Consider the following 18,467-nt stretch of genomic DNA (forward strand, 5'->3'; position numbering starts at 1 on the left):
AACACCTTCAATTCACACTAGTGAATGGTTATGGTGGGTTTAGGGGGGAATTAAGGATACCAACCATGCCATGAAAACAGCATTCTTGTGGAGAACCAACTGCCTACTTGCCTCTACATCACAAGTAAAAAAGAAAACCTCCCAAGAAGGAAGCAAACAGAAGTCCATTTGCCTTCCTGTTGTTGTTGTTAACTGTCCTCAAGTCAGCCCCGACTCATCGAGACTCTGTGGATGAGACAGCTCCAAGACTCGCTATCTTCCACTTCTCTCCTCAAGTCCTGCACACTCATGTCCATGTCCTCCCTGACTGAATTTAGTGTGCAGGCTTCCTTTCTTTCTGCTGCCTTCCATCTTCTCCAGCATTATTGTTTTTTCTAATGAGTCATGCCTTCTCATAATGTGAACAAAGTGCAGTTCTCCACCAAAGCAGAGCTCACAAGCTAGTGAGTACTACCGTCCCCAAGCAAGTCAGTGACTCATTTCCTCCCAGTCATTGCCCCCTCTTAATATCTAGCAGTGATCACACAACAAAACCTACAAAAGCTCAAAAGCTTCTAAATAAGGATTCCAAACAATTTTATATGAATTCCACTGGTTTCCAGTTTGTTCGGAGACAAATATATGGTTGGGGTTTTGAACTTTGAAAGTCCAAAATAACTTTATATAGGCCACTTCTTTCCCATTATGATTCCACTTAAAGATTTTTGAAGAGATGCTATTGTACAGTCAAATGCTCTACCACTGAGTGACACCCCCTAACTCCATTACATTAACCTGCAGAATCGTTACTTGTGGCTTGATAGGGAATATCAAGCGCAAGTTGCTTTTGTGCAAGGTACTGCTCAGGGTGAACCTCAAACAGAAGTTCCCCCAGGAGCTCCCCAAGAAAGAGCTGCAGTTGTTGTTGAAATAGACAATATGGAACTCAACGAACTCAGGAAAGGCAGCATGATTCGGCACGACTGACTGTATCTCAGCTAACAGAAACACTATTGGAAGAGAGGAACAGGCGACAGAAGAGGACCTGGGACTATCTGAGGAAGAAATTAAAAGGCTTGAAATGAGTACTTACAGGTCAGCACCTAGAGAATATACTGTTCAGATGGATTCTGATCAGGAAAGGAAGGCTCTAATCATCAATACGAGTGAACATATTATAGTACGGAAGGTAAAAGGAGGTGCTCTTTCTCTCAAGAGATGGATTAGAGGGCGAAGCCTTTACTGCTCCAAGGTGCTGACCTCGAGGGCAAAATCCCAATATCTCTTTCTGACTTATTTGATGATTCTACATCTTCTTGTTTTCTTGTGCCTCACTGGCATCCTATAAATGCACTGAACTTACTGTGTGAATTATTTTCCTTCAAAATAATGGTGTGCCAATTTGGGATAGTAAACTTCTCACAAGCTGCTGTTAATGCTATGCATTGGACACAGCTGTATATATTTTCAGTATGCTGTGTTTTTTTTCCAATTTCTTCCTTATTTAAAGTTTTAAAGGTACATCACACTTGCTCCAAAGTTGACCTGAGTTGCTCTTTAACAATGGAATATTATATTTGCTAAGAAAAAAATGTGGTCTTATCAAAAAGAAGCAGCTGAATTTGGGATGTGTAATATTCTTTGGGTATAATGACTGAATACTGTTGAATGGGTTGTAAATTATATCTTTTCTATATATAAATTTATTTTAAGAGAGTTAAACTATAAATTTGGGGAGAAAATTCTTAACTGTTGGGTTTCTTGGCTTCTGTGTTATAACAGGAAGCATACAGAGTGCAATACAGGGAGGGGGGCAAGCTGGAATTATTATGAGTTTTACAACGTTAAATAAAATCTTAAGAACTGGGGGGGAAAGAGATGCTATTGTAGGTCTTTGAGGTTGATGAGGAAGTCAGAACTGTAATCTAAGAATGGAGCCCTCTCATGAGTTGGCTTCCATTTTCTGGAACTTTCTTTTGAGAGAACCCCATGAAACACATATCCTTGACTCAAACCCCCCAATCTTTATAAAAATAAAAGTTTATTTTGGAAGGTGGGGGCAGGTCAAGCTTCAAAGGGGTTGATCCCCAGCTGTATGTGTTTAGCCTCCTACTGGCATTAGAATGTATTTTATTGTTGCTATATTTATGGAGCTAATGTTTTGCTGAGTTTACGGTTTGGCTATTTCTGTGCTGCTTTGAGTAATGTAAAGTTGAAATGCAATTTATGAACACACAAAATAGCATGCCTAGTAAAAGGCAACTGAGCCAACTGATATTTTGAAAGACAAGTAACTAACAAATAATTTTACAACATTTCATTTCCAAAAGTAGGTGAAACAGACAAGTTATTTTCCTAGGCCAGGAAGCTGTGGTATATTTCTTTTCCTGTCAATGGAATCCTCCAAGGCCCACATACACTGCCAGAAAGAAAGAAAGAAAGAAAGAAAGAAAGAAAGACAAAACCAGAAACATCTAGAACTCCACTCCTTGTTTGCAAATAAAGGTTTTTTAAAATGTTGAATGGAATTGAGAGGAAGGCTGTGACCTATTTAAAAGAAGGAACAATTAATGGGAAGGGTAAAAAAAGGCAACTCAGCAGAGCTGGAGCATTAAAGATGAGAAAAACAACTTAGGTACCACTTGCAATAACAGTGTCACACTTTTTCCACATCTGGCCTGGCCTGTACCATCTGAATTTATCTATATTTACTCAGTAGTAAAGTCCCACTGTATTCAGTGGAACTTATTCCCTATAAGTGTGGGTTGAATCAGAGCTTTATTTGTTTCACTCTTATTCAGTATCAAGCAAATCTATCAAGCTAAGAGAGCCATTTGCAAAAATCAAACTCCTCAAGCATTCCCAGCCTTTGTGTAAATGAACTTCCCTAGTTTTATATACCCCAATTAAAAAAGAAAAGAAGGATAGTATGCATAATTACCTTGTTTAGTAGTGAAAGGGAACTATTTGGCTAGCCCTTACACACTCTTCTTGGGAAATGACTTTGTGGCTAATATCTATTTAGTCAATATCTATCTGGAATACCCAGCTCTCCATATTACTCATGGATCAAACTGCAGCATGTCATATATTGTCCTTCTGCAAAATGGTGGTATGGAAATGTCATGAATCAACCAAAGAAAATCCTAACTCATTCTAAATTCAGTCTGGCAATATTACCTTCTAAAATAATGGGATCTAGGATTGCCTATTGATGAAACTGCCTGTGAAGATTAAAATTCCTGCTCTCTATAAATGCATGGCTCAAGGGACTAGTAACAAGAGATAAAGCTTTTTACCTCCCCAAAATTGCTGGTTCAAATCTAGCTCAGGTCAGCGCAGATCAATAAAAGGTTACAGTATAATAGTGGTTTGGTATCCTTTTAAAAATAAATCAGTGGTCTCAGTTTAAGTTCTAATAGACAGTACAAATATTCCCAGCACAAAGAGTAGCTTGCAGTTAGTCACTTTACAGCTGTCAATACTCAGTGGGAATATAATAAGATTATAAATGTGCATATAAATAAACACTTGTGCAGCATTGTAAGTCACTGTAAAGCAGTAAATATATCCTGTCTTTCATGCAGATTTGTTGTTGTTGTCGTTGTGTCCTCAAGTTGTTTCTGACTTATGGTGACCCTTTCACAGGGTCTTCTTGTAAGGATTTGTTTGGTGGGGGCATGCTTCTGCTTTCGTCTTAGGCAGATACAAAAAGGCTAAAACTGTTTCAAACACTTTAGTCCATTATTTACACAGCATATGTTTCTATCATGAAGCACTAAATGCATTAGGGTATTTTAATCCAATACTGTTCTTTAATATGATGCTTCTTTGTTTTTCAAACTATTATATTTGATTTTACTGTATTCTGTTTTAAACTACTGCATGTACTCTGCATTGACGTATCCACAATGTAAGTACTGTATTTAAAAATAGAACCAATCCCTTCTCTGAGAAGAGTTGCAAAAAGAAAAAGCTTAGTCCGACCCAGCAGAATCTAAAAGAAACACTAGCCCCCTCTATCACAGTGGTGCTTCTGGACATTTTGAAATAGTGATAGTGGCACCTCCCCTCAAAGGATCTATGAGAGTAGAGTGGGTCAATGTTTCTTTTAGGTTCTCGCAGGACGAATAAGCTCTCGTCTTTCACCACTCTACTCAGAGAAGGGGATGGTTCCTTTTTTTGATGAGTTACTAATGCATCTCAACTCTTGCCATTACATCCTTTTTTACATGTGTGTGTTTTCTTAGCCCTGCCCACACCTGGTAACCTTCCCAACACATTGCACAGCTACTATTTGCTATAGTTCCAGCAAAGCTTTGGGATGAGTCATGCCTACTAGAATTTTGACATAATTTTCCTTTGCTTCATCCTTTACATCCTTTGTTACATGCCCCAAAGTTCTATCCTTGATTTGATACGGGCCATATCAAAATCCATAATTATATATAATTTAGGCCCCAACACCTATCCTCAATGAAGTCGACTTAACATGTGAGTATATATGGTACGCTGTAGGTCACCACACTGAGAGAAGGTCAGACTGTAAAATAAAATACAGTTGGCCCCTGGTATCTGCAGGGGATCCATTTCAGATCCTCCCCCCGGCAGATACCAAAATCCGTAGATACTTGAGTTCCATTGTGTCCAATGGTGGCACGGCCACGCAGCTATGCTGCCATTAGAGACAACCCCTGTTGATCACAATCTTGCCTTCTATCATCTTCCCTGCAGCAGCAGAGGAGGAGGCGCACTGCTTCACCTTCCTGGCCACCGGCCATAAGAAACCCTGGGCGATGAGGGGCGGCAACCAGCATGAGCACAGTGGTGGCAACAGCCATCACCCAGATCACGAGGTGAGACCAGCGCTGAGGGCAGACAGCAGCTGACTAAAAGCTGACCTGGACTGGCCACCCGAGGACACACTACCTGTCCGGAAAAGGAAAGGGGGGACCAGAAGTCACTGTGCAGGGGTAGCTGCTGGTTGGCTGGCATGCTTCTGCTTGTCATTGTGGGAGTTGTAGTTTAACTGTATATAAAAGGAGCTGCAGCAACAAATGGAATAAGCAATACCTTTATTTGCACCAACCATCAATATACCTTTTCATTATGGGGCTGTCGCTTATGGTGGTGCAGCCATGTGCTCGGCCACGTGCACATACTGCCGTTGGGGACAATGAATGCTTGCGATCTGTGGGTGGTTGAATCTGTGGATGGCAAGTCCACGTATACAGAAGGCCGAGTGTACTCAAAACATTGGTGCACATTTTGCTGTGCTACATAAATATCAGTGAACTTCATATACCTTTTGCAAAATGTGCACAGTTAAAAAATGGTACAAGTGCAGATTCTCCATCAACCCTCATAAAAAGAAAAAAATCAGTTGAACTGCACACCAAAGGCCATTCTTGCCCTCAGCATCCTGTTTTTTTATGGTGACAAACCAGATGTCCATGGAATGTCCACAAGTAGAGGAAAGCCCACATTTAGGGCACTACCCTGCTCTTGCTTGTCAACAACTGGTATACAGAAGCCTGATGCCTCTGATTGGGAAGGTGGGGAGAGAAGCATACAAAAGCCACAACTAGTAATCATTTCATTGCCTTATTTGCTATGAATTTGTCTGGTCCATTTTTAAAGCCATAATTCAACTGGTAGCTATTTAATGGTGGCAGATTACACAGTTTAACTATTTGCTGTATGAAGACTCTTTTGTCTGACTTGAATCTCTGATCACTCAGCTTTATTGGATGACCCTGGGTTGTAGTAATATGAGGGAGGAATCTATCCAGTTTGTTCCCACTGTGTGCATTTTCCTAAATTTCTATCATGCCACCGACCTCTTACCCACATTTTTTTTCTCAAAAAAAGGAAAAGGAAAAGGAAAGGGGAAAAAAAGGAAAAGACCCGACTAGTGCACCCTTTCCACACAGAAGAGTTGCTTCAAACCCCTGTTCATTCTGTGCCTTCCCCTACACATTTGTCAGTGCAGAGGACTGGAACAATCCTACATTAATCCTCACTTTTGTTCCTCCAAATTAATAAACCTGCTGTGTAATCACAGCTCATTTTAATGTTTTTTAAAAGATTGATCAAATCTGGACTTTAACGGCTATGGGTGTGAACAAAAGGGTGTTTAAATAGTGCCAAGAGAAAAGCTGTCCTTACTAACAGCCACTTCATATACCGGTACAAAATAACTATAGCAGCTTCTAAATAAGTAGATGCACAACACCACAAACACTTTATATGATTTTTCACATCTGTTTTAAGACTGCCCCCTCCCCCAGGATACACAAGATTATTTCTACTATGTGTAATTGTAAAGCTTCTGTGAGTGACAATTGTTACAAAAACAATAAATCCATCATCCCCAAATACAACAGTGCCATCTTGTGTTCAAGCCACATATGTCACAAGATTGCTGTTTGCAACTGACAGGCTCTGAAATTTCAACCCAACAAGAGAAAGTTGTTTTGACGCATGACTTGATTGACCTATATGCTCTCTCCAGATTTCTATAAGATTAGAGTCCTGAAATATCAGTTTTTTCTTCTTCTTTAGACTATTAGCTTATCTTACCTGCTTAAAATGTGCTCAGTGCACTCAACACTGATCAATTTACTGATCAATTTACTACTTGAGCTTTAGGTAAAATAATGTTTTTAAAATATAATATAAAATTATATTACAAATAATAAGACACTGTTTATGGATTCACATAATATTTTAGTATGAGGGTTTTTTTGTTTTGTTTTTTGTTTTTGTATTGTGATTACACTACTATTGGTAGAAAAGATGGAGTGCTGGAATGAAAATATTATAAATGTAATAACTGACTCACTCACTATCAACCACCATGGATACAATGGGGAATATAGCCTGGTGGAGATATTGTGTCATATTCTTAACAGCTTAGCACACAGGCTGCCTCTTGACCAGACACTCTTGCCAGCATAATCTAACTCTCAGGCTTATTACGGGAAGGGGGAGAATTATATGATTCCCTGAATGCTTTGAAAAAGGGATGGAGCATAAAGGTTTTATCAATCAGTGCCATAAAGAGAATGAATTGTGAAGATAGTGTTGGTGATTAAAATATTTATATCCCACCCTATATCGAATATTTATATCCCACCGGGGGGGAGACAAAATTTGTTCAGAGGGGGGGTTTGCCTTTGCCTCCCTCTGAGGCTGAAAGAGTATGACATGCTTAAGGTCACCCCAGTGGCTTTCCATGGTCTAGCAGGGATTTGACCCCTGGTCTCCAGTGTTGTAGTCCAACACTCAAACCACTACACCATGCTGAAGATATCAGGTTCAAATCCTGCTAACTCTAGTAAAAAAAAAAGAGCAGATAGGTAACATGAAAGTACCTCTGCCTGAGATCCTATAAAAAGGTGATGCCAGTCAGAATAGCTAATATTATTCTTAAGACTGTTTTCTCTCCCACTTTCATGATGCCAACTAATAATTAATCTGTATCATGATGTGGTGCATTTCATCACTGGTGCCAGTCACAGACAATAGCGTCGAGTGAGGATGGGGAAATGCTAGGAGCTGAGAGAGCACAACAGAGGCAGAGTACAATATGATGCTACATCTCATGGAAAAAAGAAAGGAGTGAACCAAGCTTAGGAATGTCTTTTGCAGTGGCAGCTCCATCTCTCCCAAATCTATAGCATAGTTTGGTTTTACGGGTCCCTTTGTTCTTCCTGCAACTGAGATTAATACAGCTGTTCTTCTGTAATTTAATATCTGGACACTATACTACAAATTGTTCCTACTACTTTTTTTAAATATGCCACCATCAAGGAATCCAGCTGTCTGCTTTGGGAAACCTTGAGCACGCATTTGTAGCATTCACACAAAAGCGAGTAGATAATTATCCAGGTAATTTATTATCCCATTAATTGAAACTTCAAGTGTCCAAGATTAATGAAGTATTTCCTTACCCAGCTTGCATTGTTCTTTTTCTCTTTGTTCCCATGCCGTGCTGTCCACATAAGCTGCTGAAAGAATACATCTTTTACCTAAGTGGAAGAAAAAGTCATGATCAATATATAAACAAGATCATTTTAAAAGGTTCACATTTTTCAAAATGATTTTTATCCATTCTCTAAATTAAATACAATAAATTTTACAAGCTCATATATGAGAACCCATTAATTTCCATCATACTTTAGAATCCAAACTATGTAGAAGGTAGAATCCTAAATTACCTGTGTCAACTTTACCAAATACTATTTTAGAGATGTCTTCCTACCACAGCATGAATTAGATTTCCATAAAACTCCAAAAGATCTTGTAAATTATAGACTGTTATGATCTAGACAGTTACTCTCGTGACTGCATATATACTATTCTCTAACATCTGGAGAGTGTCGACTACAAGATAAAATGTTTATAAAGCTTTTATATGGCCAAGAAGTACCACCAACATTATAACTACATCTGGACTCCAAGCAATGGCAGATACAATGATGTAGCCCTTGATACAGAAATCAACATCCTATTTTTCTCTTTCTTGCAAATAAGCAAACATCACTGCTGACTTCCACAAACTGCAATCAGATGAACTAGACTACAATCCTCATCCCAATTGGGAATGATGGACACATATGCACCGGCAGAAATGTAAATAGGGCCTAAACATGCTAAAAGCACCAGATCCTGTCTTATCATGGAAGCGAAGTAGGGTCAGCCCGGGTTGGTACTGTACCTGGATGTTAGACCACCAATGAATACATAGTGCTGTAGGCTATAGTTCAGAGGAAGGAACCGGCCAAATCACCTCTGAGTATTCCTTGCCTAAGAAAACTTTATGAAATCCATGGGGTCACAATAAAATGACAGACAACTTGGAGGCACTTGAAGCTAATATCATTCAGATTCTTCAACATAAAACCAGACAACTAATTTATTTACTTTTGAGAAGCCGAAAACTAAATAACTACTTTTTAAAATTGCAATGGTAATGGTAAATACTAAGTACTGTAGTTTTTGTCCCTTGGAATTGTTCCCATTCATGCCTACCCCAAAATGTTTTACTATTAAAGGGAGCTATTATTCTAGATTAGGGTTTCCTGGTCATTTTGATTACATGTGATGGGTTCTTTCAGCACGGAGTCTCACTACAGAATGTTCCCCTGAGCACATATACAAAAATGTTACTCAGATGTCTTCGTATCTGCAAAACAATTAACAGAATCCAGAACAGAGGAGGCGTTAAAATAAATGCTTGCTTACAGAGCAAGCATCCATGAGTACTGATGATCTATCCTTACTTGTCGATAGTGCACTTGAGGTGGATAACAAAGGTAAAAGTCCATTATGTTGTTACACTACATCAATACAAAATAGAAAATTGAAAGCTGGTATTTCTCCCTCTCTACTACTAGCAATTGATTATGTTGAACATATGACAACTGACAAATGGAAGCAGATCTTGCTTCTTTCTCTGCTATTTTGTTGTTATATGCCTTCAAATCAACTCTGACCTATGGCAATCCTATCATAGGGTTTCATTAGCAAGGTATATTCAGAGGAGGCCTTCCTCTTAGGCTGAGAGTGTGACTTGCCCGAAGTTATCCGGTGGGTTTTCACACACAGGTCTCCCAGTGACCCAGTCCAACTGCACCACATGACAAATGTTCTTGCACTGGAACTGAACAAGGCAACCAAGTGCATCTAAACCATTGGTTCCCAACCTTTGGTCATCCATTTGTTTGAAGTTCAGATCCCAGAAACCTCAGACAAGTTGGCTAACAGTCAGGAATTATGGGAGCTGGAGTCTGAAACATCTGGACGACCAAAGGCTGGGAACTGCTGAACTAAATGGTGATGACCTGCAACTCCCATCAGCCCCAGCCAGTGATAAGGAGTTCTGGCAATTCCAGTACATCAGCATCTGGGCCTTATGATTCTTATCCCCATATTAGCAGAAGATGGACACTCTTGCCCTGGAACTGAACAAGGCAGTGGAAGGCACATAAAAGGGAATGGGGATTGTAGGGGTTATGTGGTGCATGCAAATGTTGCTGGACTGAAATTCTCATAATAAATAATAATAATAAATTTTATTTCTACCCCGCCCTTCCATAGGTATGATCAGGGCGGCTTACAAAATTATTAAAACATTCCAATACAAGATAAAAAATACAATATAACAGTTAAAAACATAGTCCTTGCCTGGAGAGCCAACGCTTAAGTATGACAATATCCTGAAAGCCACAGATTTCACCAACCACAGCCTAAACAACTGAATTTTGGCGGTCGCTATTCAATAAAGGTTTGTTGTTGTTAGCTGCCATCAAGGTGGCTTCAACTCATGATGACCCTATGCATGAGAGACCTCCAAGTCCCTCCATCATCAACAGTCCTACTCAGGTCTTGCAGACTCAAGGTTGTACTTTCCTCGATTCAGTCTATCCATCTGGAATGCATTCTTCCCCTTTTCCAACTACCTTCTACATTGTCAGGGATAATTTTCTTTTCTAGTGAATCATGTCTAATCACGATGCACCCGAACTACGACACTCTCAGTTTAGTCATCCTAGCTTCTATGAAGAATTCAAGGTTGATTTCCTCTAGGACCCATTTATTTGTCTTTTTAGCAGTCCACAGTATCTGTAGAACTCTTCAAATTAGTTCCCCCCCCCCTCCTATCAGCTTTCTTCAATATCCAGCTTGAAACAATAAATAGAAATTGGAAATACGGTAGCATGGACAATCTTATCTTTAACATTCAATAATATGTATCTTTATAATTCAGGATCTTGTCTAGGTCCTTCATAACTGCCCTTCATTGCAGCTACTCACTCATAAACCATAAGGTTGCGAGTTCGATACCAGCCAGGGACTCAAGCTTGACTCAGGTTTGCATCCTTCCGAGATCGCTAAAATGAGTACCCAATTTGTTGAAGGCAAATAGCTTACACTTTGTAAAATGCTTAGGGAGTGCTTATGTGCACTGACAAGTGGTATAGAAACATATTTGCTATTGCTATTGCTTCCAACTCCTAATCTTTTTCTAATTTCTTGACTGCAGTCTCCATTCTGATTAATAACTGAGCCAAGGCATAAACAATCTTGAACTATTTTGGAACTTCTAGTCGTGGGAGGCGGTGTTCGGACGTGTAACGGAGGAGCTCCTGCTCCGGACCCATTGACGCGTCCTCCGAGACTCAGACGCGGTAGGCGAGCAACTGCTAATAGCCCTTGGAGAAGGGGGCTAGAAATTGAGCTCGAAGGAGGTACCCAGCGCTGCCCCGTGGGTGAGATGACGCGGGACTGAAGAGCATTCAGGCTGACCTCGGCTTCTTTGGAAGGTTGGCTGGAAAATGGCCCTAGCCGCTTCACGACCATAATATCCAGAAGGAGTGTTTGCTAACAGGGAATAACACTCGTATTTGTGTGACATTCAGCCTTCTGTATTAACTCCAGTGAGGATGTTATCTGAAAAATCAGTTGATGTTTTGACCTTCCTCCAATTTTTATGCATCCTTTCTCCAAGTGTAATTTTGCTTTACATAGGATACATCCAGAATACAAGTTGAATGGATAAAGTGATAAAATGCAGCCTGAATGATTGAGCCAAACCCATTTTGGGGCTACAAACACTGCTGAAGGGAGAAGGGAGATAATTGTTTATGAGTAAAATCTCAGGTTTCAAATATGATAAAAGTAAAGCAGAATACATTGCCATTCTTGTGTTTAGAAAACAGGATTTCTTTGCAACACAGGGCCAATGTGCACTCCAGAAATAATCCAGTTTGAGACCGCTTTAACTGCCCTGGCTCAGTGCTAGGGAATTCTGGAAACTGTAATTTCTTGTAGCATCAGAACTCTCTCAAAGAGAAGGCTAAATGTCTCACAAAACTACAGTTCCCAGAATTTGCTATCATTGACCCAGGGCAGTTAAAGTGATCTCAAATTGGCTTATTTCTGCAGCGTGTTTTGGCCCATAGGCATAAATCTAAGAAAGACTTGCAGCCTATATCAACATCAACCTTATTTTCACCTTGCCTTTTTGCCAAAACTGGGACTCATGATGACTTACAAATTAAAATAAACACAGTGCAGTAAAAAAACAGACAGATGATCAACAGTAAAATGGAAATAAACTAAAATGTATAATTAAAAACAAACTATTTTTAAAAACACTACAATCAAAACATTACAGCAGTAATTTGAAAGTCCTTTCTTTAAGGCATTACAGTTCCCAAATACCTGTCAGAATTATTATTATTATTATTAACCTTTATTTATGAAGCGCTGTAAATTTACACAGCGCTGTACATGCAATCTTTTTAGTTAGACGGTTCCCTGCCCTCGGGCTTACAATCTAAAAAGACATGACACAGAAGGAGAAAGGAGTGGTGGTGGGAAATGGTAAGAGGTCCAGCAGTTCCTCTCTACCTCCGAGGCCTGGACCAAGGCAGATGGACTGGAGGGAGGGCTTGGCTTCAAAATGGAAGGTTAATCTTCATCCAGGGAAAATATATACTCTCAAGTAGGATAATACAAATATTATTCTTTAAAAAGCCAGCCTGCCAATGGAAGGACAGTAGGATAGAAATCATTCTGGCCTCTCAGAGCATAGGGGCAACCACTTAGGTCTGGCTTGTGTCCCCAGCAGCCATGGATTCAATGAAAAAAGTACTCACAGATGATCATCCAGATACTGCCAGCACAATTATAGCATTTGATATGAATTTAACTGTTGCGGCTCCATTCCATGAAAGCATGGGATTTGTAGCTTAGTCAGGGCACTGTCTGCCAGAGAATTCTAAAACTGTAGTTCAGGGGAGCACACCAGAAACTTCTAATCACATCACCAAAGTACAACTCTCAGTATCCCATAGGATGGAGCTATGATAGTTAAAATGATATAAAATTGCTATAGTTTGGCTCCAACTCAGAACTACTTTCTGGCCATCAGATGTGTCAAGATAGGAAGATCACATCTCTGAAAAATATATACTGTACCAGGTTTAGGGTTGCCATAACCTTCCTGCCGGCGGGACATTCCCGGTTTTTCACCACTAGGGGGCGTCCCTGCACGGTTTCCTCCTTGACTCCCGGCCTGTTGCCAATCTGGTGACTTTCACACCCAAATGGGTACTTTTCAGAGCCTTTGGTGTAATTTTGGTGGTTGGTTTAATGGTAATTTGGAGAGTTGAAATAAGTTCCATTTATTTTTATTCAATTAGGGCTACGTTTTATTGCCATATTAACATTACAGGGACTTTTCAGGGATTTTGACTAAATATTTGGTGAGATATGGGGGGATTTGGTGAGTTTTGGCCAAACGTTTGGGGAATTATCTTTGAGGCTTGTTGGCAACAGGAGGTTGCCAGACTCAGGAAGAGCTGGCGCTCCTCCTCTGTTTGGTCCCAGCAAGGCAGCAGAGGGGAGAGGGCCATTTCCTTTGGCACCGAGGCAAGGATGAGGAGGAAGAGGAGGAGGAGGTGCGTGGCCATTTTCAATATTTATTTTGCCCCTGTGTATTTTTTTCAATGCTCTGGAATGCTGGTGTCTGTGAGGCATTTGGCCTTCTGTCAGAGAGCTCTGGTGCCACAATAAACTACAATTCCCAGGATTCCATAGCACTGAGCCTTGGCAGTCAAAGCAGTGTGTTTTGGACACAGATATCCTCCTTTTGTGAGTTAATGAATGAATCCAGTCCCTAGCCTTTCTATCTCTCTCACACACTGCAGGAGTAATAACCCACTTTGAGACTGCTTTAACTCAATGCTAGGGAATCCTGGGAATGCTAGTGTTTGGGAGACATTGAGACTTCTCTGTCAGAGATGGCTCTGAGGCCACAACAGACTACAATTCCCAGGATTCCCCAGCACTGAGCAGTCTCAAACTGGACCATTTCCTCAGTGTGGATGCACCTGGGGAGGAATTCTGGGCACTGCAGTTCAACTACGTTTGGAGGGTTATGTGACTCCCTGTCAGAGATAGCTCTGGGGCCACAGTGTACTACAATTCCCAGCATTCCCCAGCACTAACCCAGGACAGTTAAATCACTCTCGAACTGGATTATTTCCTCAGTGTGGATGCAGCTTTGGTGAGGAACTCTGGGCATTTCAGTCCAGCTATGTTTTATTTCTGCAATGTATTTTGGACCAGAGACAAGGTGACCAGGCATCCTCCTCCTTTTCCAGGACATGTCCTCTTCTGTCACATTTCAAAATGTCCTCCATTTTGATCATGCCTAAGAAACATGTATTTATATTAACATTTTAAAAAAATCAATTTTTTTCGCGTGTCTTCCATTTCTTAAAACTGTGTCCTACATTTGAAAATGTTGTCCTACATTTGTCCCAGTTTGGAGGTCCTGACTTATGGCAACCCTAGGTTTACCAGAAATATATACCAGGCAAGTAGACCTTGTGTTTGAAATACAGTTGGTCCTTCTTATACACAGATTTCTTATACACGGATTCAAGCATCCACGGTTTGAAAATGTTAAAAAAAGTATAAATTTCAAATATCAAACCTTGATTTTCTATTTTTTATAAGGGACACCATTTTGCTATGTCATTATATTTAATGGGACTTGAGCATCCACGGATTTTGTTATCCACGGGGGAACTTGGAACCAAACCCCAGCGTATAACAAGGGTCCACTGTATGTTTTTCCAAAACAAAGCTATCCTGAATGGATTGTTTTTTAAACTATATGAAGTGACAGAATTAGATAAAATGATGTAGCAATTAAAAATGATTCAATAGATAAAATGCATGATGAATGGATGCCACTAATAAAATTTCTTGAAAAAAGATGGGGCCCACTAGCAGCAATAGGTTTTTCAAAGTAACAAGATGGGAATGGATAATTAGATACAGTAGTAAGATATATGGAAATATAAAACATTCAAATAATGAAGGATATGGGGTACAAATAACAGCAATGTTTATTAGAGTTAGAAAAAATTATATATAAATCAGAGTATGAACTGGAGAAGGCAAGGGAGCAAGTCAAGATGTAGGAATGGAAGTGCAAGAGGTATGGAAAGTGTGTGAAGGCTGGAGAATGCATGATGAGGGTACGTGTAGGTTTGAGAGATGGGGTAGAGGTTAGAGGATAGGAAAGGAAAGGAGGAAGATGAATGAAAAAGAGGAAATGGGACAATATAAAGATGGGTATATATGGAAGTATGTTAATATAGATAAAAAGATGTAGCAGGAGTAGTAATAAGAAAAGTTTGGGTTGAAGGGAGCAATGGGATTGAAGAAGAGTATTTAGGAGGAGTACAAGAAGGGAAATGATGGATAAATAAATAGGGAGAGATATGATTGTATTGTAATATGCAAGATATTCTGAAGGATGTTTGTTATTGTTATTTATGCTCTTAAGAATTTGTTCAATATGTTATTGTTTGTGATTGTTCAATGATATATTTCTAAGTGTGGTTAAGATAAGGTTTTATGGCTGATTACCATATATACTCATGTATAAGTTTAGAAATTTTAGTTGAAAAATTGATCCATATATCCTGAGTCGATTTATCCTTGGGTTGATGTAAGTACTGTCCTTTAACTCTTATATTTTAAAAAAGAAAATCATTCCCTGGTGAAAGACAAGAGAGTAATCTGTCCTGGAAGCACTGACCCTCCTTCTAATCTCTCATCCATCTAGTCTTTAGTATGAGCACAACAGTTACACCTGCTGGAATTTTGTAAGTTCTTTGACATTGTTTTCCTTTGCTTCATCTTTTAGATCTGTGGTCTCCAAACTGTGCCCTTTAATAGATTTTGGACTTCAGCTCCCAGAAGCCTCAGCCATGTTGGCCAATAGTCTGGGATTCTGGGAGCTAAAGTCCAAAATCTCTTAAAGGGCACAGTTTGGGGACCACTGCTTTAGATCTTTTGTTACATGAGTTTTACCCTTGACTTATCCATGGGTCATATCAAAATCCATAATTCTGGCTCCAAAACCTGTCCTCAACTTACGGATAAGGTTGTCTTACCGTCGAGTATATATAGTAGTAAGGATGAGCCTAATTTTTATATGGGATATTTTTCTTTTGTCTGTTGTTGAGTTTGTTGTTGTTTTTATGTTTGTTTTTTAACTGCTTATAATTGCCTATTGTGAATAAATAAATATTACAAAAATACGTTTTTCCACAGGCTGCTGCTAACTTGTTTCCACCCCCATTTCCTTCACCCCATGTAACAGCCTTTGAACCCTTAAACTGCAGGGGTTCTGCAGCAACAATTAGTTTTATAGCCCCATGTATGTATACAAGACACCAATGTATATCCCAAACACCAAGAAACTGAATAATATTTCTAGACTGTGCTAGGCCTTCTACAGGACACACCACCACAACCACCCAGCAAAATGGTTATAACAACACAGGGCTACAAGTCACCACCTCTCCGCCACAGCCACAGCCCTGCAATATTGATATAATAACTACAGTCGACCCTCCACATTTGTGGATTTGACTTTTGCAGATTTGATTATTTGTGGATTTGATCAATATGTTCCCTCTAGGAATCTCAAGAGGAGATTGGGTGGAAACTGACTGGGTGACCTTAGGCAAATCACACTCTCTCAGCCTCAGACGATGGCAATGGCAACCTGCCCCCAAAGAATCTTGCCAAGAAAAAACAGTGATAGGTTCAGCTTAGTGTTGCCATAAGTCAGAAACGACTTGAAAGCACACAACAACAATGGACACTGCAATAAATACTTTTAGGACTGGGCAAGCATCCCATTGTACCCACCCTATAGATTTATATGAGCATAACAAAAGGTGTAATTCATCAGTCATTTAATTCACAGCAGTCCTCTTGACTTAGATGGAATTGTGTGCATATATGTGGCTTCACAGCATGGTATCGTGGACTATGACTCTGGAGACGTTAGGGTCACCATAAACTGAAATGATGTGAAGGCACACAACAACAACAACAACAACAACAACAACAACATGTGCTTTCATGCCACCTGTTAACTTCTGGCTATCTCATGACTTTCTAAGGGTTTTCTTAGACAAGGAATACTCAGAGGTGGTTTTACTTCCTCTGAAATATAGCCTTCTTGTTGAACATCAAGAAAACAAAAATAACAGCCACGGATAAGGAGAAAATAGAAGTAGTCAAAAAGTTCCCATTCCTTGGATCATATACTGACTGTGACAGTGACTGTACTCAAGAAATTAGAAGAAGACTAGCTTTGGGAAGGGCAGCTACGAAAGAACTGGACAAAATACTAAAGTGTAAAGATATAACTCTGATCACCAAAGTGAAGCTCGTCCAAGCCATCCTATTCCCCATTACCATGTATGGAGGTGAGCCTGGAGAAAGCAGATAAGAAAAAATTAATTAATTTGAGATGTGGCGCTGGAGAAGAGTGCTGAGGATGCCATGGACAACCAAAAAGACAAATAAATAGGTTCTAGAACAGATCAAGCCCAAACCCTTCCTCAAAGCCAAGATGACAAAACTGAGGAGGCTGCTATACTTTGGCCATGACATGAGAAGGCATGAATCACTGGAAAAGACAATAATGCTAGGAAAGGTAGAGGGTAGGAGAAAGAGAGAAAGGCCGCATACCAGATGGACAGACTCATCGATCGGGGAGGCCATAAGCCTGAATTTGCAAGACCTGAGCTGAGCAGTGGAGGACAGGGGTCTTGGAGGTGTCTCATCCACAGGGTTGCCATGAGTTGAAGCTCATTTGAGGGCAGTTAACGCAACCTTGTATTGATGAGTGTGGCATAGTGGTTTGAGTGTTGGATTATGACTCTGGAGACCAGGGTTCGAATCCTGGCTCAGCCGAGAAACCCGCTGGGTGACCTTGGGCAAGTCACAATCTCCCAGCTTCAGGGGAAGGCAATGGCAAACCTCCCCTGATCAAATCTTGCCAAGAAAACACCATGATAATGTCACCTTAGGGTCACCATAAGTGGGAAATGACCTGAAGAGACACAACAACAACAATCTGGTAGTGTTCAGCATTCTTCCCTCCAAGTACTAACTAGTGCTGACCCTGTTGAGTTGGATGGGATCACACCATGATAAATGATTTGTTACAAGCTAAAACCCAGGACGATCAACGCCATTTCAGGCTTCATTCCCAGGTGGTCCTTCTTAGAACAACCCTAAGAGGAAAAGCACATCCTGGACCACTTTATGCATGGGATACTTGTGAATTCCCACAACTCAGGTTGAAAACACGCTGCAGAAATAATCCAGTTTGAGACCGCTTTAAGCACCCTGGCTCAGTGCTAGGGAATTCTGGGAACTGTAGTCTTTGTGAGACATTTAGCCTTCTGTGTCGAGAGAGAGCTCCGGTGCCAAACATTTTAAAGCATTCAGAATGTGAAATAGATACCATTTTAAGATAACCTAAACCAACCCCATCCCCTGAGGAAGCCAGGGTTTTAAAAAGCTTGCTTTAATTTACAAACCAAGACATTATTACAAGCCATCCCACAAACTCCTCTTAAAGAGCAGGAAAA

General features: G+C 40.1%; 1 protein-coding gene across 2 annotated transcripts in view; it reads right to left on the reverse strand.

Annotated features, from left to right (window-relative positions):
- The window catches only part of MRPS27 (mitochondrial ribosomal protein S27), an 81,104-nt gene that overhangs the window by 62,259 nt on the left and 378 nt on the right, over nucleotides 1-18,467 (reverse strand). For both annotated transcript variants that reach the window (XM_089494030.1, XM_089494038.1), the window contains exon 2: nucleotides 7,935-8,012. In XM_089494030.1, the coding sequence (XP_089350156.1) occupies nucleotides 7,935-8,012 (78 nt within the window). The remainder of the gene's footprint in view (nucleotides 1-7,934; nucleotides 8,013-18,467) is intronic.

This window comes from Sceloporus occidentalis, unplaced genomic scaffold, assembly GCF_023333645.1.
Source record: "Sceloporus occidentalis isolate IW3139 unplaced genomic scaffold, rSceOcc1.0.p SCAF_1, whole genome shotgun sequence".
Taxonomy (NCBI): domain Eukaryota; kingdom Metazoa; phylum Chordata; class Lepidosauria; order Squamata; family Phrynosomatidae; genus Sceloporus; species Sceloporus occidentalis.